The sequence below is a fragment of the Diorhabda sublineata genome, chromosome 11 (assembly GCF_026230105.1).
Source record: "Diorhabda sublineata isolate icDioSubl1.1 chromosome 11, icDioSubl1.1, whole genome shotgun sequence".
Taxonomy (NCBI): Eukaryota; Metazoa; Arthropoda; class Insecta; order Coleoptera; family Chrysomelidae; genus Diorhabda; species Diorhabda sublineata.
The window spans coordinates 1,549,915-1,573,955 of NC_079484.1; the positions used below are offsets into that span (position 1 = coordinate 1,549,915).

Genomic DNA, 24,041 nt, shown 5'->3' on the forward strand with positions numbered 1-24,041 from the left:
GATGGTAGTTCAAATACCCGTTATAAGGTCCGTTAAATTCACTAGAAGAATATAACCTTTATTTTCATACTATTAATGTTTTTAATTTTTAATATAGTTATATTATGGAGATGTAATATTCAAAGTTTATACAATAGATCATTTTAATAATTTATATTTATTTCAGAGTAAACAGTAACTGTGCATCTTTAAGTAATTATGAAGTATTCAAACATCTACAAAAAATTAAAGACGGCAAAAAGAAACATAAAGGACAACTAGCAACAATTACTTACGAAGTGCGTTTCCGACAACTATTATAATAATTCGAAATTATTTGTTTTGATTTACAGACTCTAAGATACTTGGAAACTACACATATAAATGATCAATCTCCGGATAGTATTAAGAATTGTATGAAGGATTTAGCTGCTTTTAATCTTAGTAAAACTGAGCTACTAATGATTATTAATTCACCTCCGAGTACAGCTATAGACATACAATTGGTAAATGAATTGTGTAAGATAGTAAAGTGTTTTTTAGCTTCTTTATTAAATAAAAATATGTGGTTGTTCCTCGGTGTCAGTTAGATAGTGGAAATAATACACCTTTTGTTATTTTTATAATTTATTTTCAGATGGTAGAAGAAAGTGAAGAAAGATTAACAGAAGAACAAGTCCAAGATATATTAGAAATTGTAGCAAAGCACTTTCCTTATGTCGTCAAGGAAAAAGTAGAGGAAGATAATGAAGAAGAATTGGAATAAATAACATTAAATATATTTTATTATTAATAAAAAGATATTTATTCTTATTTATTTTCCTTTTGTTACAAGTGAATATCTAAATCATTTGTATTTTAATGGTAATTTCAGAAATATCAATAAAAACTTGAAATTTTCATTGAAGGGAGAGAGAAAATGAGAAAAGTATAGCAATTTCACATAAATTTTTCGAAAATTATCTTTTTTGGTCACCTAAATCTTCTATAAAGTCTTCATCAATCTAAAATAGAGAAATATTTCACCGTTTGTTGAATTGAATGTTAATTTAACCTACTTCTGGCCATTTTTCTGGAATAACATCGAATAAATCATCTTTGACATCACCTTGAATAACAATCTCATCATCACCAGTTACAGAAGAACCACATGCGAATCTTGTACCAAAGAATTTCGCAGCAACCTTCAAATCAATATCTAAAATGAAAAATACTGAAATACATTCACCCTTTTTGAATAGAAACAGATTTATTACCAAAACTACTTAAACCCGTAACTACAGTAACTGACTTCTTTTTGCCTCTCGGAGCCCTAGATACACAAACTTGTTTTGGACCATCTTCCTTTTTCTTAGTTTTAATCATACCTTTGCCCCCACGTTTTTGTCGTTTCTTTTCTTCCTCGACTGGATTGTCGTCCCCAATTTTTACTTTTTCAAATTCCGAAGGCAAGTTTACTTCTAACCATTGTTTACATTTTTCGTATTCTGGATAATACTCGCAATACTACAAAAAATAAAAAGAATTTAAAAAGTTATAATTAAATTTAGAGCCTTACACGTACCTCTATTGGCATTGTACAGTTACCACAATAGATAACATTTAAAGGGTATGTAACTCCTTCCCTTGGTCCTTGCTTCAATTTTTCTTCAACGGACATGATGGGAATATATTCAATTTAAAAAAAAATTAATTACACCATCGACCACCGTTTTATATAAAATAACCTCAAATAGGGATATTTTCCAATGTCAATATGTCAAAGTAAACTAGTGATGTATTCTGATTATATATCTAGTGACTTTATCACTGTGACCGATGTATTATTCGTAAACATAGATAAATCTAATAAAAAAAGAAGAATCCAATGTTGTCAAATCAATTGTTTGGCAGTTTATGATTAAAATGTAAATAGAATCGAAATAAATGTTTTAAGGTTAAGTTAGCTTAAACATTGTTATACTTAAATTATTAAGTGAATATGAAATAATTATGTTTTTCCTAGATACTGTATTGTAGATTATATAAATATTACTGTAGATCTAAAAGAAACAAGTATTTAGTTATTTTGTTGGACAGGTAAGAGCAAAACAATTACCTTTTTGCCTCTGAAGCAACTTTAGTCTGCAAGTGATAATGAATTACTAAATATTATCGATACGTTCAATGTGAGATTTGATATCACGTGTTCGTAGAGTAGAAGAATGAAAAACCGATACGCGTTTACGATTCAAGAACAAGTTTTTTTGTTATTTCGGATCTGAATATAAACGCAGATTACGAAACTGTTTATCGAATTTCAACAATTAATTCGCCTCTACCAAATCGTTCAACATAGTGGAAGACGTACCAGAAATTCTTAAAAACGGGCCCTATGATTGATTCCTGTTGGTCCTTCTCAAGGATCGCGTTTTTGCAAAAGTACCACGCACTCTTCCCGACTTCCGAACTGCGATTGAAGAATAATTTGAAACTCTTCGATTCCATTTTGTAATTTGTTGCCTATGTATTTATTTATCCATAGAAACAAAAAGTACAAATTCATTATGAGCCAAAGAATTCGTCTAGGGATGAAAGTGCTTCATCAATTTTTACTTCCCATATCCTTTTTATGTTTTGACACTTTGATTGTAGTCTTTTTTTAATAGAAATATGTTTTTAATGGACACAAATCTTGTCTTTTCGACCTAATTTCGGTCTTGATCAAAATTTGCTCTATAGTTACAGTATGGGACAAATAATGAAAAACGATACTCATTGGGAGAAATTTTATTCTTAAATATATACAGACAAGTATTTATTCACAACTTCTATTAAAGAGTACAATATTATATGCATGTGAAAGTACACGAGTGGTTACATAAATAGTTGTGCAACATGCAGGTTCAAGCAAGCTGAGAAAACTTCGTCTACCTTTTGAGGAAATCTTAACTACATGGAATATACGCGAAATTAATTAGCACTTATAGTTTATTAAACTTGTTGTCACGATTGTTTATTTTTTTTCATATAAAACTAGTACTAAACGCTCAAAAGATCGACAAAACTTGAGTTGGTTCTTTTGCGGAGCGAGATTACCATATAAAAAATTAGAAGTTACTCAAATCCATTAACAGAACAAATTTTCAAGAGTAAGATTTAAAAAAAAATAACTAAATATAACAGATTTTGACAAAAAAAGAAATTTTATTATGTCACATAATAGGATAAAAACTAGATCTTGCATTCTACTACATAAATGTGTAATCTATATATTGTTAACTTTCAATATAATATACTAGTAGTTCAAATGAACCTCAAGGTATCTATTCAATTGATATTATCAGTACAGTTCAAAGATATAAGTTAAATTGTCAAAATCCGTATAGTTTTTTTATAAATTAGATACAGTAGTTCAAATGTATCCCCGGATATTAATCAAAATGGTAAATAAAAAGGTTTCATTTCTTCTATATGTAAGATGAAAATCACATACTAGTAGTTCAAATGAACCTCAAGGTATCTAATCAATACAGAACAATTCTACACATGGTATTGAATCATTTATTTAATCCTACCACTGTGACTTATTATGGAGTATTTATTCTATAATATGGCTCTTGAAAATAAAACGATTCCGAAGATTTTGTTCGTTCCCCTGTGTTTGTTAAAAATACTGATACTTATTTTCTTTTACTAGAAAAATTGACATATTTTAAACATAGTTGTAATCTATATAAGAATTTTTATAAAATGGAGTCAAAATTAGAAAATGACACTTTTACACAAAAAAAAATCGTTCTATAGGTTTCGAATGATTTCCATGGATGCGAAACTATGTGAAATTATTTAAACAAACCGATTACTTAACTTCTATTAGTTTAATTGTGATCTTTCTCTTTTGATTTTGTATTGTGGAGTTTGTATGGTAAATAAACAATTTCAGATGAAATAGTTCAAGTACGGCAGCTGTTGGGTCAGTTTATCCACAAGTTATCGATGACCTACTGTTCTTACATTTTGAAATAAAGTTACAAAAATATCCAATTTCTGTTTTATAAGAATATTGGTAGTTCTTTTGGCGAAGTAATTGAAGTTAAGGTTGATTTCACAAAAAAATACCGGTTTAAATTTGAACAGTGGTTGCAATAATGCTGTTTAGCAGAAGAATTGTAATTTTTTATATATATATATAATTGTTGAAATAAGTTGTCCGGGATCTGTAACCAGTGCTGGTAAAACCACACTCCCGCTATCTAAATAATTAGCTACTCACGATTTTTGCAAGTTATTCTAAAAAGCATCTATATTTAAATATATGCTAAAGTTACGCTCTAAAAATCCCACTAGAATATCACATAGAAACATAAGAATTATACAAATATCGTATGCATTAAAAAAAAAACATTCAACATAGTAAAAATTATACGTGAAACTTCTAGAGCTGTGGATTAAAATTAACAAAAAAAAAATATATATATATATATAAGTTATTTCTTAAATAATATTGTTAAATAAACTTTTTTTATTTAAAAGAAAAAATAAAAAGGGGTAAAGGGAATCTGTACCAGGGCTGAAACGTTCTACTTGCACGCACTGGTTGATCTTAACGGAACTAGTGTCATTATTTTTTCGAGAACATTCTTATTTCGACCCGCTTGGAAAAAAGAAATCTAGATATTACGACACTCGTGTGGAACTTAACGACATTCCCACACTTTTACAGATTGATCTACACTGCCCGAGATGACGTAGGGGTGCGTCTTGTGGAAATCTGCAACAATAACATAGTACTATAAGAGTAGTTCAAATGTATCAATTGGATATCTGAGGAAATTCCTCAGAAAAATTTATTAATGACTTTTCAATATTAAATAATAGTAGTTCAAATGTACTAAATGGATATTTCACATATTTAAGAAATTGCTCTCTTCGACAATATGTACAGTTAATTATATGATTTTTATATAATATTGCAATGAATTTTATAAATATGAAATTGATGTTTTTTGAATCCCGACCACTAAAAATAATGGAAGTTTTAATAGCCCCTCTAAAGTCAATTACTAGGTATATCGGGGTATATTTCAAATCTCATTTTAGTCAATAAATATGATAAAGCTCCAAAAAAATACAATTACACACAAAAAAGGCTCTATTGGATTGAGATCAGTGCTGTTAGCTCACAATTACTATGACCTATTATAAATTTGGACTTTTTTAATAGTGTAGAATAAAAATATTGTACCACATGGGATCTCTGTACCAAAACTGTACTTGTAACAAGTTTTTCTAATTAACATAGTGGCTGCAGAATACTCTTTGGGGGTAAGATAATGATTTTCAAGTTTAAATTTAGTCACATTTTTACCTAAAGTTGTATCACTAAAAGTTTTAGGCAAATAACGATTTTACTGGAGTAGGTCAAATGTACCAAGATTCCAAATATAAATAGCTATCACAGAAACCGATACTAAAAACATGTAATGGAGTAAAAAAACTATAAAACAAACACATGAACGAATTGTAAAGTGAAATAATTTGATATTAGTTATAGTTCTTACCCAAAGATGTGCAAAAATGTTTATGTGCCTCCAGAGTCTTCATACAACGTTTATTCCTCAAATCCCAAACCCTAAGCGTTTTGTCATCGCTAGCAGATACCAAAAATTTGCCTCCGGGATGAAATACTACTCCTCTTACCCAATTGTCGTGTCCCGTTAACACAAATAGAGCAATACCAGCACCGACATCCCATATCCTGTAAATAAACAGTTGAAAACATTTGTTAAATTAATCCTAAACGTCTTACCTAATTGTTTTATCTCTAGAAGCCGAAGCGAGGAAAGGTCCATTATGTGCCCCCTTTTTATTATCAGCTCCGGCAGCTTCATTAATCGGTCCAGCTGCAGAATCCGGCGCCCAACATATACATTCAACTACGTGATCGTGCGCCCTTAATTCCGCCCTACATTCTTTAGACGAGGCTACCCAAATTCTGACACTCTGATCGTTGGAGCAACTTGCTAATAACGTTCCATCCGGCGATGCTCGTACCATTCTCACCTAAACACAAAGTTGAATTACATATTTTTTCATCGTGTACTAATATTGTTTTTCACGGTTATTAGCCCTTACCCAATCCCGATGACCGGAATACGTTTTGACACAATATCCGGTGGATACTTCCCACATCTTGATGGTCTTATCCCTACTAGACGAAATAACGAAATCACCAGCCGGCATGAAGGATACGCTGGAAACATTGTGATCGTGTCCCAACATAGTACGTACACATTCGTATGTTTGTTGAAAATCCCATAATTTTATACTCATATCGGCGCTACAAGACACCAACAATTTTCCTAAAACAACATACATTCAATTAGATAATTCATCTCGGACGAAATACACAATTTAACTTGGAAGGAAGTGGATATAAAGACATGGGATTCCCAATACTGTTTCGAGGCACTTCGTCTCTTGTACAAACCCAGTTTTCAATCTTATACATCAAAATAGGTTAACAGATTGTCATTTCTGTTTCAATATTTGGATATATGTAACCTGAGGTGTAGGTTTCAATTATACCCATTCATCCTATTTTTATTTATTTTGTTTTGTAGTCAATTTGGTCCAGGTTCTTTCAGGATTTTTTCTAATTTATCATCCCAGGTTCTTGTTTGGTTTTTCCCTTGGTTGTCTTCCATATTTTGTGTTGATACCGTCTAATAGTTTCCTTTCTATGTTTCCGTTCAAGGGTTCTACTTGTAGTACTACTTACAATTCCCAATACTGTTTCGAGGCAGTTCGTCTCTTGTATAAACCCAGTTTTTAATCTTATACATCAAAATAAGTTAATAGATTGTCATTTCTGTTTCAATATTTGGATATATGTAACTAGAGGTGTAAGTTTCAATTATACCCATTCATCCTATTTTTATTCATTTTGTTTTTTAGTCAATTTGGTCCAGGTTCTTTCAGGATTTTTTCTAATTTATCATCCCAGGTTCTTGTTTGGTTTTTCCCTTGGTTGTCTTCCATATTTTGTGTTGATACCGTCTAATAGTTTCCTTTCTATGTTTCCGTTCAAGGGTTCTACTTGTAGTACTACTTACAATTCCCAATACTGTTTCGAGGCACTTCGTCTCTTGTATAAACCCAGTTTTTAATCTTATACATCAAAATAAGTTAATAGATTGTCATTTCTGTTTTGTTTTTGAGATTTACAGGTTTACATATATGTAATTTATCAGATTTTTATTGTCCTGCCCTATAATTATATCGATGAGCCTTTTTGCCAAACAAAAACCAGGATGGAGGAAATTAGAGCAAAACAATGTAAATAATACAGTATGTCACATATATATTTATATAAAATGTAAAATATTTTACCGGATGTATCGAAAGCTATATCCTGAACGCAATCCGTGTGGCCTTTGAGGGTACGTTCAAATTCGCCTGTTTCGAAGTCCCATACTTTGATCGTGGCGTCTTCGCTCGCAGATACCATCAAACTGAATACAGGGTGACAAATTACTCGAGTCACAGGCGCTCGGTGACCTAATAACATAAAAATACGAATAAGTACGTGGACTTCTGTATCTGTGAGGTTAGGTTACAACAAACCTGTGAGACAGAATTTTTCCGGAGGTCGAGGTATCCATTCCGATGGGGTTCGTTTATTTCGTGTGGGGGCGCCTTCGATGTACTCCTTTTCGGCTTCGTTCAATTTCGATTCCAATTCCATTACTTTTTTCTGTAACCTGATGACCGACGTCCATTTTTTTTCTAGAAGACCGCCGAATTTTCTTTCGACTTCTCCCGGCATATCGGCCTCTTTCTTGAAGGCTTCCAAGGCATCCGTATACCCATTACTGCTGAGGTAATCAGCGATGGCTTTATTACTTCGACAAAAACAAAATTGTTAGAATTTTTTTACAGTTGAATGGAGGATTTTAATATACCGGGCCATCGTAAACTGTTCGATAAAGTATTATTGTTGTTGTTGTTTTGAAATGAGAACGAAAGAAATATTGATCTGATTGTTACATAAAAAAAGAAGCCGCCGCTATTCGCTACTCGGAGAAAGGAATTTTTCAAGTGGAATATTATTCTATTGTTGTGTAATATTTAGAAATTCGTGTTTGGGTTAATGAAAAATAATAATGAGAACGCAATCTCTAATTTACGCCGACATTTAAATAATACCGGGCGTGCTCTGAAAACTATTAAAGAATCTGCTTCAATATTGGATTGGCGACAAAGTAATTTCGGTTTTTTAATCGATTATTTGTTTTCCGTGACATTTTGTCGGCTTAGTGATTCCGCGCGCTCATAAAATTTCTGGTCCTCATCGGCTAAAAACTGAACCAGGTGCGATTGAAGGTTATCGTCTTTAGTGAGAGTTTGACCATTCAAAGAATTTTGCAAATTTCGAAATAAGTGGTGATCAGATGGTGTCAGATCGGGGCTGTATGGAGGCCACTGAAGATGACCAGCGCCCAGGTCGCCCTGTGACTGTTTCAACTCCGGAAACAAACTGACCAAAATCAATCAAATTGTGCGTGCAGATCGTCGAATGAGCATCCGGATGATTCTAAACGCTGACTACACGAGGAATTACGCATGACATGATACAAAACAGCCTCAAACATTGAAGAAAAACCTACTGTTTCACCAAGAGACAATGCATCGATGATTCAACATCAATGGAGGCAAAAATCGAGGCAAAACAACCTCAAACATTGAAGAAAAACCTACTGTTTTACCAAGAGACAATGGATCGATGATTCAACATCGTTGAAGGCAAAAATCGAGGCAAAACAGCCTCAAACATCGAAGAAAAACCTACTGTTTCACCAAGAGACAATGCATCGATGATTCAACATCAATGGAGGCAAAAATCGAGGCAAAACAACCTCAAACATTGAAGAAAAACCTACTGTTTCACCAAGAGACAATGGATCGATGATTCAACATCAATGGAGGCAAAAATCGAGGCAAAACAACCTCAAACATTGAAGAAAAACCTACTGTTTCACCAAGAGACAATGCATCGATGATTCAACATCAATGGAGGCAAAAATCGAGGCAAAACAGCCTCAAACATTGAAGAAAAACCTACTGTTTTACCAAGAGACAATGGATCGATGATTCAACATCAATGGAGGCAAAAATCGAGGCAAAACAACCTCAAACATTGAAGAAAAACCTACTGTTTCACCAAGAGACAATGCATCGATGATTCAACATCAATGGAGGCAAAAATCGAGGCAAAACAGCCTCAAACATTGAAGAAAAACCTACTGTTTTACCAAGAGACAATGCATCGATGATTCAACATCAATGGAGGCAAAAATCGAGGCAAAACAGCCTCAAACATTGAAGAAAAACCTACTGTTTTACCAAGAGACAATGCATCGATGATTCAACATCAATGGAGGCAAAAATCGAGGCAAAACAACCTCAAACATTGAAGAAAAACCTACTGTTTCACCAAGAGACAATGCATCGATGATTCAACATCAATGGAGGCACAAATCGAGGCAAAACAGCCTCAAACATTGAAGAAAAACCTACTGTTTCACCAAGAGACAATGCATCGATGATTCAACATCAATGGAGGCAAAAATCGAGGCAAAACAACCTCAAACATTGAAGAAAAACCTACTGTTTTACCAAGAGACAATGGATCGATGATTCAACATCAATGGAGGCAAAAATCGAGGCAAAACAGCCTCAAACATTGAAGAAAAACCTACTGTTTCACCAAGAGACAATGGATCGATGATTCAACATCAATGGAGGCAAAAATCGAGGCAAAACAGCCTCAAACATCGAAGAAAAACCCACTGTTTTACCAAGAGACAATGCATTTATAATTCAACATCGTTGAAGGCAAAAATCGAGGCAAAACAGCCTCAAACATCGAAGAAAAACCCACTGTTTTACCAAGAGACAATGCATTTATAATTCAACATCGTTGAAGGCAAAAATCGAGGCAAAACAGCCTCAAACATCGAAGAAAAACCCACTGTTTTACCAAGAGACAATGCATTTATAATTCAACATCGTTGAAGGCAAAAATCGAGGCAAAACAGCCTCAAACATCGAAGAAAAACCCACTGTTTTACCAAGAGACAATGCATTTATAATTCAACATCGTTGAAGGCAAAAATCGAGGCAAAACAGCCTCAAACATCGAAGAAAAACCCACTGTTTTACCAAGAGACAATGCATCGATGATTCAACATCGTTGAAGGCAAAAATCGAGGCAAAACAGCCTCAAACATCGAAGAACTTCCAGGATTGCCTCGATCAATGGAAAAAACGTATGGAAAGGTGTGTGGCGAAGGGAGGGGGAGTATATTGAAGGGGAGCATTCGAATGTAAAAAAATTTTTATAATAAAACCATTTTTTCGTAACCAGTCTTGACAAAATGGTGGTCGTTGAGTAAAGAATCGATTTTCTCGTATGTACCTCGTTATTGTTTCGTATTTTTTTGTTTTATGGTGTAAACGCGATTCCATAGATAATTTTTACGCTCTGAATATACAAGTTGAATATAAAATGTAAGCGACGAAAAAACGATCGAGATTCAAAGGTTCGCAGGGATGAAAACACATTGGGGCGATTGCTCTTAGTCCGTATAAGGGAAATTAAAGAAAATAACTATAAAAATAAAGCCGAAAATCGATAATTTTTCATATTTTTCCGTATTAATACCGAATAATTGTTTTCGTTTGGTTTTATTTGAATAAAAAGCGAGGCGCGAAATCAATTTTAAAACGTATCTCTATTCATTTACACGTTTTTCATCGAGTACAAATTGGTTTCCGGTAAATTTATCATTCAACATGCGGCATTAGATACAATCGAAATTAATATGCATACAGAGATCGTATTCAACTCGCATACATTTTTTTTTAACAGTTAGGATAATGCGTTTCACACGATGGCACAAAAAAAACAAAGATTCGTTTTATTACATGAAAAAAAGGTCCCAGAAGTACCTAGTTTGACCTACAGATGGTGGTAGTTGCTTGAAAAATACCCGTCGTATTACAATGTACCAAATTTGGAGACGCCACGTTGTTTAATTTTGTTTTGAAAGGCGTTAATCCATTCGATCCGATACGGGCGAGATTTCTCATTCGGTTTAAACGGTAAAATATCGGGTAGCAAAGTTTCGACGAGACCGTACGGTCTACGAAGTCCAACAACTCAAATGAAGTGACGACCGATCAAATCTGTAGGCGAAATCAAGGCGTAGGTTTTTCGGGAAGTGCGTTGTATAATTTTTTTCGATCACACATGCAGTTTTTTTTGATTTTTTCCCGTAAATTCGACCGGCAGAACGTTCGCTGTCGTCGGTGTCCGTACGACGACGTTTAAATTCGTCAAATAGACTAAAATAGATTTATTCATTCATGCCGAAGCGAAGGACGTAATGAATAAACCACAGAAATCGATAAAGGGCGACGAGGAGACTGAAACCGACGGCGACGTCGACGTCATTCCGTTGGCACGACGACGGATGACGCCCATTTGCCATTGTCAAGGCTAAATGTGTTTGAAAACAAGATACGCAGATTCGCACGTCAGGAAATCGACGTTTCTCCATATTTCCACGTTGAATTTGGGTCAATTTTCGATGGAAAGTTCCCTCGAAACAATATCGAATGGCCGGCTAGATCCCCCGATTCGATTCCTCTAGATTACAAACTAAAATCCCTTTCCAACGAGGCGCCACACGACAAAATTGTCGAGGGGGCGCTTATAATCCAGAGGGGATGTTGGGGGTGGATTATATTCTATTTAAATTGTCAATTTAAGGATAAAAATCGACACGTTTCATTTTTTTTTACACGTAATAACGGTAAAATTGAATTTATTCCATACGCATTGAATAAATTAGTTAAGTGTAGTGTAAGTGTTTGAATAAATTAAAGAAATGAGTGTATTAACATTAATTTAAAATAAAACAGTATTGGAAAAACGGAAAAGTTCATTCAACTAAACAAAGTATACTTCGGTAAAATTTAATAATTAAATTGCATGTTGAGGGATTCAGTTTCGTTGCGAGCAGCCCTACCTAAAAGACTCAATAAAACTTCACGCGACTAGTGATTATATGGATTCCAAATATCCTGTGTTTGGTAATAGGGGGTATTTTCTTTTCGGATGGGGTAATTTGGGAATAATCGAGGGTCTTTGAGATGGGTCGTTTTTTAGTTGATTTAAAAAAAGAAACATGCAGTTCAACTGAAGCCATCAACGTAGAAAGGTTCCAAGACCGAGGTGGAGGTTGCAGGGTTTCTAAAAGCTCGAATTTGTAAAGTTCACCAGGTGATATTAGACGATATCGAAGACTAGAGAACGATATTAATGATACAACTTAAGAAAACGAAGAATGTTGAGTTTCCAAAACAGTGGGTCGTTTTTTGGTTGATTTAATAAAAGAAACATGCAGTTCAACGGAAGCCATCATCGTAGAAAGGTTCCAAGACCGAGGTGGAGGTTGCAGGGTTTCTAAAAGCTCGAATTTGTAAAGTTAACCAGGTGATATTAGACGATATTAATGATACAACTTAAGAAAACGAGGAATGTTGAGTTTCCAAAACAGTGGGTCGTTTTTTGGTTGATTTAATAAAAGAAACATGCAGTTCAACGGAAGCCATCATCGTAGAAAGGTTCCAAGACCGAGGTGGAGGTTGCAGGGTTTCTAAAAGCTCGAATTTGTAAAGTTAACCAGGTGATATTAGACGATATTAATGATACAACTTAAGAAAACGAGGAATGTTGAGTTTCCAAAACAGTGGGTCGTTTTTTGGTTGATTTAATAAAAGAAACATGCAGTTCAACGGAAGCCATCATCGTAGAAAGGTTCCAAGACCGAGGTGGAGGTTGCAGGGTTTCTAAAAGCTCGAATTTGTAAAGTTAACCAGGTGATATTAGACGATATTAATGATACAACTTAAGAAAACGAGGAATGTTGAGTTTCCAAAACAGTGGGTCGTTTTTTGGTTGATTTAATAAAAGAAACATGCAGTTCAACGGAAGCCATCATCGTAGAAAGGTTCCAAGACCGAGGTGGAGGTTGCAGGGTTTCTAAAAGCTCGAATTTGTAAAGTTAACCAGGTGATATTAGACGATATTAATGATACAACTTAAGAAAACGAGGAATGTTGAGTTTCCAAAACAGTGGGTCGTTTTTTGGTTGATTTAATAAAAGAAACATGCAGTTCAACTGAAGCCATCAACGTAGAAAGGTTCCAAGACCGAGGTGGAGGTTGCAGGGTTTCTAAAAGCTCGAATTTGTAAAGTTAACCAGGTGATATTAGACGATATTAATGATACAACTTAAGAAAACGAGGAATGTTGAGTTTCCAAAACAGTGGGTCGTTTTTTGGTTGATTTAATAAAAGAAACATGCAGTTCAACGGAAGCCATCATCGTAGAAAGGTTCCAAGACCGAGGTGGAGGTTGCAGGGTTTCTAAAAGCTCGAATTTGTAAAGTTAACCAGGTGATATTAGACGATATTAATGATACAACTTAAGAAAACGAGGAATGTTGAGTTTCCAAAACAGTGGGTCGTTTTTTGGTTGATTTAATAAAAGAAACATGCAGTTCAACGGAAGCCATCATCGTAGAAAGGTTCCAAGACCGAGGTGGAGGTTGCAGGGTTTCTAAAAGCTCGAATTTGTAAAGTTAACCAGGTGATATTAGACGATATTAATGATACAACTTAAGAAAACGAGGAATGTTGAGTTTCCAAAACAGTGGGTCGTTTTTTGGTTGATTTAATAAAAGAAACATGCAGTTCAACGGAAGCCATCATCGTAGAAAGGTTCCAAGACCGAGGTGGAGGTTGCAGGGTTTCTAAAAGCTCGAATTTGTAAAGTTAACCAGGTGATATTAGACGATATTAATGATACAACTTAAGAAAACGAAGAATGTTGAGTTTCCAAAACAGTGGGTCGTTTTTTGGTTGATTTAATAAAAGAAACATGCAGTTCAACGGAAGCCATCATCGTAGAAAGGTTCCAAGACCGAGGTGGAGGTTGCAGGGTTTCTAAAAGCTCGAATTTGTAAAGTTAACCAGGTGATATTAGACGATATTAATGATACAACTTAAGAAAACGAGGAATGTTGAGTTTCCAAAACAGTGGGTCGTTTTTTGGTTGATTTAATAAAAGAAACATGCAGTTCAACTGAAGCCATCAACGTAGAAAGGTTCCAAGACCGAGGTGGAGGTTGCAGGGTTTCTAAAAGCTCGAATTTGTAAAGTTAACCAGGTGATATTAGACGATATTAATGATACAACTTAAGAAAACGAGGAATGTTGAGTTTCCAAAACAGTGGGTCGTTTTTTGGTTGATTTAATAAAAGAAACATGCAGTTCAACGGAAGCCATCATCGTAGAAAGGTTCCAAGACCGAGGTGGAGGTTGCAGGGTTTCTAAAAGCTCGAATTTGTAAAGTTAACCAGGTGATATTAGACGATATTAATGATACAACTTAAGAAAACGAAGAATGTTGAGTTTCCAAAACAGTGGGTCGTTTTTTGGTTGATTTAATAAAAGAAACATGCAGTTCAACGGAAGCCATCATCGTAGAAAGGTTCCAAGACCGAGGTGGAGGTTGCAGGGTTTCTAAAAGCTCGAATTTGTAAAGTTAACCAGGTGATATTAGACGATATTAATGATACAACTTAAGAAAACGAGGAATGTTGAGTTTCCAAAACAGTGGGTCGTTTTTTGGTTGATTTAATAAAAGAAACATGCAGTTCAACTGAAGCCATCAACGTAGAAAGGTTCCAAGACCGAGGTGGAGGTTGCAGGGTTTCTAAAAGCTCGAATTTGTAAAGTTAACCAGGTGATATTAGACGATATTAATGATACAACTTAAGAAAACGAAGAATGTTGAGTTTCCAAAACAGTGGGTCGTTTTTTGGTTGATTTAATAAAAGAAACATGCAGTTCAACTGAAGCCATCAACGTAGAAAGGTTCCAAAACCGAGGTGGAGGTTGCAGGGTTTCTAAAAGCTCGAATTTGTAAAGTTAACCAGGTGATATTAGACGATATTAATGATACAACTTAAGAAAACGAAGAATGTTGAGTTTCCAAAACAGTGGGTCGTTTTTTGGTTCATTTAATAAAAGAAACATGCAGTTCAACTGAAGCCATCAACGTAGAAAGGTTCCAAGACCGAGGTGGAGGTTGCAGGGTTTCTAAAAGCTCGAATTTGTAAAGTTAACCAGGTGATATTAGACGATATTAATGATACAACTTAAGAAAACGAAGAATGTTGAGTTTCCAAAACAGTGGGTCGTTTTTTGGTTGATTTAATAAAAGAAACATGCAGTTCAACTGAAGCCATCAACGTAGAAAGGTTCCAAGACCGAGGTGGAGGTTGCAGGGTTTCTAAAAGCTCGAATTTGTAAAGTTAACCAGGTGATATTAGACGATATTAATGATACAACTTAAGAAAACGAGGAATGTTGAGTTTCCAAAACAGTGGGTCGTTTTTTGGTTGATTTAATAAAAGAAACATGCAGTTCAACTGAAGCCATCAACGTAGAAAGGTTCCAAGACCGAGGTGGAGGTTGCAGGGTTTCTAAAAGCTCGAATTTGTAAAGTTAACCAGGTGATATTAGACGATATTAATGATACAACTTAAGAAAACGAAGAATGTTGAGTTTCCAAAACAGTGGGTCGTTTTTTGGTTGATTTAATAAAAGAAACATGCAGTTCAACTGAAGCCATCAACGTAGAAAGGTTCCAAAACCGAGGTGGAGGTTGCAGGGTTTCTAAAAGCTCGAATTTGTAAAGTTAACCAGGTGATATTAGACGATATTAATGATACAACTTAAGAAAACGAAGAATGTTGAGTTTCCAAAACAGTGGGTCGTTTTTTGGTTCATTTAATAAAAGAAACATGCAGTTCAACGGAAGCCATCATCGTAGAAAGGTTCCAAGACCGAGGTGGAGGTTGCAGGGTTTCTAAAAGCTCGAATTTGTAAAGTTAACCAGGTGATATTAGACGATATTAATGATACAACTTAAGAAAACGAGGAATGTTGAGTTTCCAAAACAGTGGGTCGTTTTTTGGTTGATTTAATAAAAGAAACATGCAGTTCAACGGAAGCCATCATCGTAGAAAGGTTCCAAGACCGAGGTGGAGGTTGCAGGGTTTCTAAAAGCTCGAATTTGTAAAGTTAACCAGGTGATATTAGACGATATTAATGATACAACTTAAGAAAACGAAGAATGTTGAGTTTCCAAAACAGTGGGTCGTTTTTTAGTTGATTTAATAAAAGAAACATGCAGTTCAACTGAAGCCATCAACGTAGAAAGGTTCCAAGACCGAGGTGGAGGTTGCAGGGTTTCTAAAAGCTCGAATTTGTAAAGTTAACCAGGTGATATTAGACGATATTAATGATACAACTTAAGAAAACGAAGAATGTTGAGTTTCCAAAACAGTGGGTCGTTTTTTGGTTGATTTAATAAAAGAAACATGCAGTTCAACTGAAGCCATCAACGTAGAAAGGTTCCAAAACCGAGGTGGAGGTTGCAGGGTTTCTAAAAGCTCGAATTTGTAAAGTTAACCAGGTGATATTAGACGATATTAATGATACAACTTAAGAAAACGAGGAATGTTGAGTTTCCAAAACAGTGGGTCGTTTTTTAGTTGATTTAAAAAAAGAAACATGCAGTTCAACTGAAGCCATCAACGTAGAAAGGTTCCAAAACCGAGGTGGAGGTTGCAGGGTTTCTAAAAGCTCGAATTTGTAAAGTTAACCAGGTGATATTAGACGATATTAATGATACAACTTAAGAAAACGAAGAATGTTGAGTTTCCAAAACAGTGGGTCGTTTTTTAGTTGATTTAATAAAAGAAACATGCAGTTCAACTGAAGCCATCAACGTAGAAAGGTTCCAAGACCGAGGTGGAGGTTGCAGGGTTTCTAAAAGCTCGAATTTGTAAAGTTAACCAGGTGATATTAGACGATATTAATGATACAACTTAAGAAAACGAAGAATGTTGAGTTTCCAAAACAGTGGGTCGTTTTTTGGTTGATTTAAAAAAAGAAACATGCAGTTCAACTGAAGCCATCAACGTAGAAAGGTTCCAAGACCGAGGTGGAGGTTGCAGGGTTTCTAAAAGCTCGAATTTGTAAAGTTAACCAGGTGATATTAGACGATATTAATGATACAACTTAAGAAAACGAAGAATGTTGAGTTTCCAAAACAGTGGGTCGTTTTTTAGTTGATTCTGAGGGCGGTTGGGAGGATCTAACGAAGACTTTCCGAAGGACCAAAGGCTCCTGTTAGTGTCTAAACTAAAGGGCCTGAATTCCCTTCGAAATATTTCAATTGAATGTTTAATTAGCTGGCGTTTTCAAAATATTTACAGTTATTGGTAAAATGTAAATCAACCGTGTCAGTTTAGCGATGCGACGTTAAATAAAAAGCGAACGGGCGTATCCAAAGTGTTATTTCCTCATGCGCCATAAAAAGAAAATAATCGTTCGAATGTCACGTTTTCGATAACCTCACGATAACGTGTTTACAACGAATTGTAATAAAATCATTATTTTGTATCAGAATATTCCGAAAACCTCCAACAATAAACTCCGGTTCACTATTTTACACTTACACTTCTAATAATTTATTGTTCGATGCTGGAACTGGTCTAGGCTAACTAGATATTTAATACATCTTCGTATTACGCAATTATGGGAAGGAAAAATCGTGAAAATCTATTTTCCCGTTGACATCAACACTCCATCTGGGTAAAACGTGCCTTGCAGTTTATTCTGATACGTCCAGCGGATCTTCCGAGGCTACGGTTTCCCGGGAATGTCTCAACCCGGTGGAGATTGTCCCAGTAACCATTTTCTATTGTTTTCCGCGAAAAGGTTCGAGTCCTCCGAGGAGTTCGTCTACTAGATGAGTTTCTTCTTATTTATAAACGTAAAAAGCAAAATTTTCAAAAAGTTTTTGGGTCCTCAGAACCCCACTTAAACGTACCTCGAAATAATCATTTTTTCGTAAAAACGAATAAACCGATAACCGTTATTTATATATATACAAGGCGAAATCGAAATTTATCGCGCGAAAGTTTTTAAAAACAATCCGCCAGCCCCTCGTATTTAGATTAATTTATTATTTACTTACAGCTCTTCTCGCTGGCGTTGAGACAAGACCATTTTCATGATAATGTTCCGAAGCCGACTCGTATATTCTCTACAGCATCACCTGCAACATAAATTCCACGCGGGTGAGTCGTAGAATAAATTTTTCGAATTTTTTAAATATTTTAACGGTTAATTCCACGATGATGATGATAGGTAAATTGTCGAAACGGACGTGTCGATAGTGGAAACTATAAAAATGAGTCGAAAAATTACGTTTACGTACGAATTGCGTACGATATTTTTTCTATTACTCGCTTAGAACGCGATTTCTTTAACGAATTTAATGTTTTGGTGGAGTCGCAGGACATCCGACACGTCAGATATCTAACCTAACCTAACCTTTTGTTTTTATTTGTGTCGCGTGTTAAATTTTTTTTAAAACAAAAATTTTATAATAACGCGAAATTTGATGTGAGTCATTTTTACTTGACTGAGTAGTTTACGTCATTCTGCATGACGCACAGTGGGCCAAAAGGCCGAAAAGCTGGTCAGAAGATTACGAATTTGAGGTTAATTTTTTTATAAACAAAATGGCGGACTTAAGATGGAGACCGGAAGTTGTGAAATGATTCCCGATTGCCACGAAATTTGATATCTAGATCTTTTCCCAATCGTTGATTACGAATTTGAGGTTAGTTTTTTTATAAACAAAATGGCGGACTCAAGATGGTGACCGGAAGTTGTTAAATGAATTCCGATTGCCACGAAATTTGATATCTGGATCTTTTCCCAATCATTAATTACGAATTTGACGTTAGTTTTTTTACAAACAAAATGGCGACCTCAAGATGGAGACCGGAAGTTGTGAAATAAATCCCGATTGCCACGAAATTTGATATCTGGATCTTTTCCCAACTGTTGATTACGAATTTAACGTTAGTTTTTTTACAAACAAAATGGCGGACTCAAGATGGAGACCGGAAGTTGTGAAATGAATTCCGATTGCCACGAAATTTGATATCTGGATCTTTTCCCAATCGTTGATTACGAATTTGACGTTAGTTTTTTTACAAACAAAATGGCGACCTCAAGATGGAGACCGGAAGTTGTGAAATAAATCCCGATTGCCACGAAATTTGATATCTGGATCTTTTCCCAACTGTTGATTACGAATTTAACATTAGTTTTTTTACAAACAAAATGGCGGACTCAAGATGGAGACCGGAAGTTGTGAAATGAATTCCGATTGCCACGAAATTTGATATCTGGATCTTTTCCCAATCGTTGATTACGAATTTGACGTTAGTTTTTTTACAAACAAAATGGCGACCTCAAGATGGAGACCGGAAGTTGTGAAATGAATTCCGATTGCCACGAAATTTGATATCTGGATCTTTTCCCAATCGTTGATTACGAATTTGACGTTAGTTTTTTTACAAACAAAATGGCGACCTCAAGATGGAGACCGGAAGTTGTGAAATAAATCCCGATTGCCACGAAATTTGATATCTGGATCTTTTCCCAATCGTTGATTACGAATTTGACGTTAGTTTTTTTACAAACAAAATGGCGGACTCAAGATGGAGACCGGAAGTTGTTAAATGAATTCTTATTGCCACGAAATTTGATATCTAGATCTTTTCCCAATCGTTGATTACGAATTTGACGTTAGTTTTTTTACAAACAAAATGGCGGACTCAAGATGGAGACCGGAAGTTGTTAAATGAATTCTTATTGCCACGAAATTTGATATCTGGATCTTTTCCCAATCGTTGATTACGAATTTGACGTTAGTTTTTTTACAAACAAAATGGCGGACTCAAGATGGAGACCGGAAGTTGTGAAATGAATTCCGATTGCCACGAAATTTGATATCTGGATCTTTTCCCAATCGTTGATTACGAATTTGACGTTAGTTTTTTTACAAACAAAATGGCGGACTCAAGATGGAGACCGGAAGTTGTGAAATGAATTCCGATTGCCACGAAATTTGATATCTGGATCTTTTCCCAATCGTTGATTACGAATTTGACGTTAGTTTTTTTACAAACAAAATGGCGGCCTCAAGATGGAGACCGGAAGTTGTGAAATGAATTCCGATTGCCACGAAATTTGATATCTAGATCTTTTCCCAATCGTTGATTACGAATTTGACGTTAGTTTTTTTACAAACAAAATGGCGGACTCAAGATGGAGACCGGAAGTTGTTAAATGAATTCTTATTGCCACGAAATTTGATATCTGGATCTTTTCCCAATCGTTGATTACGAATTTGACGTTAGTTTTTTTACAAACAAAATGGCGGCCTCAAGATGGAGACCGGAAGTTGTGAAATGAATTCCGATTGCCACGAAATTTGATATCTAGATCTTTTCCCAATCGTTGATTACGAATTTGACGTTAGTTTTTTTACAAACAAAATGGCGGACTCAAGATGGAGACCGGAAGTTGTTAAATGAATTCTTATTGCCACGAAATTTGATATCTGGATCTTTTCCCAATCGTTGATTACGAATTTGACGTTAGTTTTTTTACAAACAAAATGGCGGACTCAAGATGGAGACCGGAAGTTGTGAAATGAATTCTGATTGCCACGAAATTTGATATCTGGATCTTTTCTCAATCATTAATTACGAATTTGACGTTAGTTTTTTTACAAACAAAATGGCGGACTCAAGATGGAGACCGGAAGTTGTTAAATGAATTCCGATTGCTACGAAATTTGATGTCTGGGTTTTTTTCCGATCACCGATTACGTATTTGCAATTGGTTTTTTTCTTCACAAAATGGCGACTTGGAAATGGAGACCGGAAGTTGTTAAATGAATTCCGATTGCTACGAAATTTGATACATAAGCGTTTTTCCCGACTTTGATTACGTTTAGGGTCATAACGCAATAATAAGGTCGATTAATTTGACTATAGCTGGAGGATGTTGAGGGTTTCGGTAGAAAATGTGTCAGCGGTTGGCTTTTAAAGAAAAAATCTGTGCTTTGTAAACCAATTTTGGCGTTATTGCACCTCACCAGCACAAGATACAGAATCGTGTATGGTTTTTAACAATTTCAGATATAGTTCTTGTTTATTTATAGTCGTTTCAACACTCGTAATTTATATCCGATAAAATCAAATACGTTCCACCCTTCTAACAGACTTCCAGACTGCATTAACTCCTATTATTTTTGGATGCGTTGAATCGCTGCCAAAATTCATTTTAATTTTTGGAAATGCATCCGAGAGTCGTGTCTCCCTCTTCTAAGCGTGTGATTTTAAATAGTTGCGTCGGTATTTTCGGATTTTCGTCGGCACGTTTTATTGACGTACGAAACGTGATTTTAAAATCTAATTAATGGTCACAAACGATGAGTTGATGTAATTTTAAGAGTTGAAACTTTCATTTCATAACAAAATTGTAAATTTTTTGGTCCAAAACCATGTCCAAATATATCACTTTATGTACAAATCATATTTTTTGCTGTAAGGCTTCAAAATTAATATTTACTTGAGATATGGCAACACTGTTGTAAATATGTCAAATCTGTTAATTGTTATTGGCATTTGTTAATAGTAATCACCATAAATGTCACTATTTTTCACTATTTTTGAAATTAACTCGTATAAATTTTGTTTATTCCATTATGGACAATTATTTTTCGACTTTAACTTGAAGAAAATTATCTCATATTTATTTATTAATATGTACATGACAAATTCTTTTAACAATTTATTCATAACCTTGAATTTTATTATTTGAATAAATAATAGAGTGCAAACATCGAAGACCATGTAGATAATAACGATTATATACTTAATACCTGAAAGTTAGTGAAAAATATTGAAATTAAATACCTTTCGGTATATATTTCAAGAAACACTAAAAGGATTGCAGTATGAAAAATATTTAAATATACTTAAGACGAAGAATCCTTATAAAATAACTTTTGTATAAATTCTAACTGGTAATGTTTCTTTAAAATTACAAGTCGAACGGATTATGATCAAATTTTTTCATCTTGTTAAGTTTCCTATACTAGAAATATGTATTTAAAACAGGCATGAAATAATTACAGTCCTTTAAGGCATTACATCATGGCCGCCAATACACCATGGCTGTCAATAACAAAACTAACCTCAAATTTTATTTAATATTTTGTGACCTTAAAAATGACACAAAGCTTAATAAACAAAACAAAGTGGTGACAGGTTGGTTTCTAAACCGAAAGTAACTAGATTTCTCGCTAGAATCGCAGCTAGCACTCAATAAAAATGATACCGATCTGATAATGTTGTAAGTGCGAAATCTTGCGTGAAACAATGAGATGAACTTCATCTGCGCATGCTCAGAATTGCAGAAACTCATTTTCAACGTTAAACATTGAAAATTTGTAACAAAAATATGGATAGGTGCTGAATGATTACTATGATTACAATATGCCAAACGCAAAAACTTACAGGGGTACAACAATTAATATATAAAGTAGTACTTTATATAATATATAAAATATAGTTTCAATTCAATGGTGATTGTAAATAAACAACACAAATTCTATTTTTTTGACATTAATTTGATGTTATGATGTTTACATTTTTCCGTCATAACAAAAATTATGTGAATAAGAATGTATATAATAATTATTAATGCATTTTATCGTGAATATAATCGATAGACAAAAAGTAAAAATTGCATAATAGATATGAAATCAAAACAGATATTGAGTAAATTAACTGAAATGGTGCAATAATTTTATTGTACCTTAAATTACACCGATTCGAAACTGCATTTATCACATATTTTCGAATAATTAAAAATTTAAATTTCGTAAATTTACTTCAAAAATTCATTCGGAGATGTGGTGAAAGGTGACAATTTGTGATAGTTAAAATTTCAAGAAATATTGTCTTATAACTATATAAAACCTCGATATCATTGTAAACAAGACACCAAAATTGACTTTTCTTTAATTAATACATATGATTAACATCTGTGAATTAATCAGGGATCAATATCCGAGTATTTTAAATAAATAGAAAAAAAAATCAATGTTCTTGGACATCAAGAGATAAAGCATACTTAAAAGATTATAATATTGGATAAGTGAATAAATCTCTTTGAATTATTGAGGGATTTTTTTATTACAAACTTCGTTACTAATTCAAAGGTTAAAGAACAACAAATAAGGATAATATTATATATAATATGAAGGTTGGCAGGTAGTTAACTGTCAAAACGTAATAAATTAAATTTTTACTCGAGATTTAAAAACTGTTCAAATTCTATGATAAATAATCTGATAACAGACAGCAAATTTTCTTTTATTCTTAGTATTCACGAGATTTTCTCAAGTTTCATAATAGATTTGGAGCAATTTTCTGGTTCAAAGATAAAATCGATATCGGCCATTTTGCTAAAATTCTGTTAATAGTATGCTGGGAAGATTGTGTTATTCGGATAGATTTTATATCAATATTAGACAAAATTGTACTTACACTTCCTCCAAGGAAATTAAAAATTTGCACAATTTCACAAATAGAGAGTCTACGTAATTTATTAATATTTTCTATTACACCAACACCACCAACTGCCACAGTCCACACGAATACAATGCGCATGAAATATGAAATTTTAACATTTTTTAAATGACTAATCGTTCAGTAGTGCCAATATACGGAAAAATTCCCCTACTATTTTTAAAAATAACAGAAATAAAATAAATATTAAACATACGATATATTACTTTAAATCATATTAATTATATCAATAATAACAATTAAATTGGTATATTTATCTTGCAAAATAACGATACAAAATGCAGCAAGAAGTAAATGTCTTTGTAAATACGTTCTTAACTACAGAGCACACGGGGTGGTTCACTATTGAAATTTATTAAATTAAATATGTTTTACTAGTTTATTTATCCAATATTATATTTAATAATT

General features: G+C 34.1%; 3 protein-coding genes across 3 annotated transcripts; 1 reads left to right on the forward strand and 2 right to left on the reverse strand.

The window, feature by feature from the left end:
• The first annotated feature begins 49 nt into the window (after nucleotides 1-49).
• On the forward strand, nucleotides 50-752 carry LOC130450108 (DNA-directed RNA polymerase III subunit RPC9-like). Its single transcript, XM_056788303.1, has 4 exons — nucleotides 50-112; nucleotides 167-278; nucleotides 333-485; nucleotides 617-752. Exons 1-4 carry the CDS (start codon nucleotides 105-107, stop codon nucleotides 743-745), a joined length of 402 nt encoding a protein of 133 aa, XP_056644281.1. The 5' UTR covers nucleotides 50-104; the 3' UTR covers nucleotides 746-752.
• A 90-nt stretch (nucleotides 753-842) lies between these two features.
• Nucleotides 843-1,740, reverse strand: LOC130450106 (density-regulated protein homolog). The gene is made up of 4 exons (XM_056788302.1): nucleotides 1,544-1,740; nucleotides 1,236-1,485; nucleotides 1,038-1,177; nucleotides 843-983 (listed from the first exon to the last, which is right to left on the reverse strand). Exons 1-4 carry the CDS (start codon nucleotides 1,637-1,639, stop codon nucleotides 939-941), a joined length of 531 nt encoding a protein of 176 aa, XP_056644280.1. The 5' UTR covers nucleotides 1,640-1,740; the 3' UTR covers nucleotides 843-938.
• A 974-nt stretch (nucleotides 1,741-2,714) lies between these two features.
• LOC130450257 (lissencephaly-1 homolog) lies at nucleotides 2,715-23,721 on the reverse strand. The gene is made up of 8 exons (XM_056788556.1): nucleotides 23,592-23,721; nucleotides 18,146-18,226; nucleotides 7,588-7,865; nucleotides 7,354-7,521; nucleotides 6,097-6,323; nucleotides 5,771-6,024; nucleotides 5,523-5,719; nucleotides 2,715-4,732 (listed from the first exon to the last, which is right to left on the reverse strand). Exons 2-8 carry the CDS (start codon nucleotides 18,181-18,183, stop codon nucleotides 4,659-4,661), a joined length of 1,236 nt encoding a protein of 411 aa, XP_056644534.1. The 5' UTR covers nucleotides 18,184-18,226; nucleotides 23,592-23,721; the 3' UTR covers nucleotides 2,715-4,658.
• Between the last annotated feature and the right edge of the window lie 320 nt (nucleotides 23,722-24,041).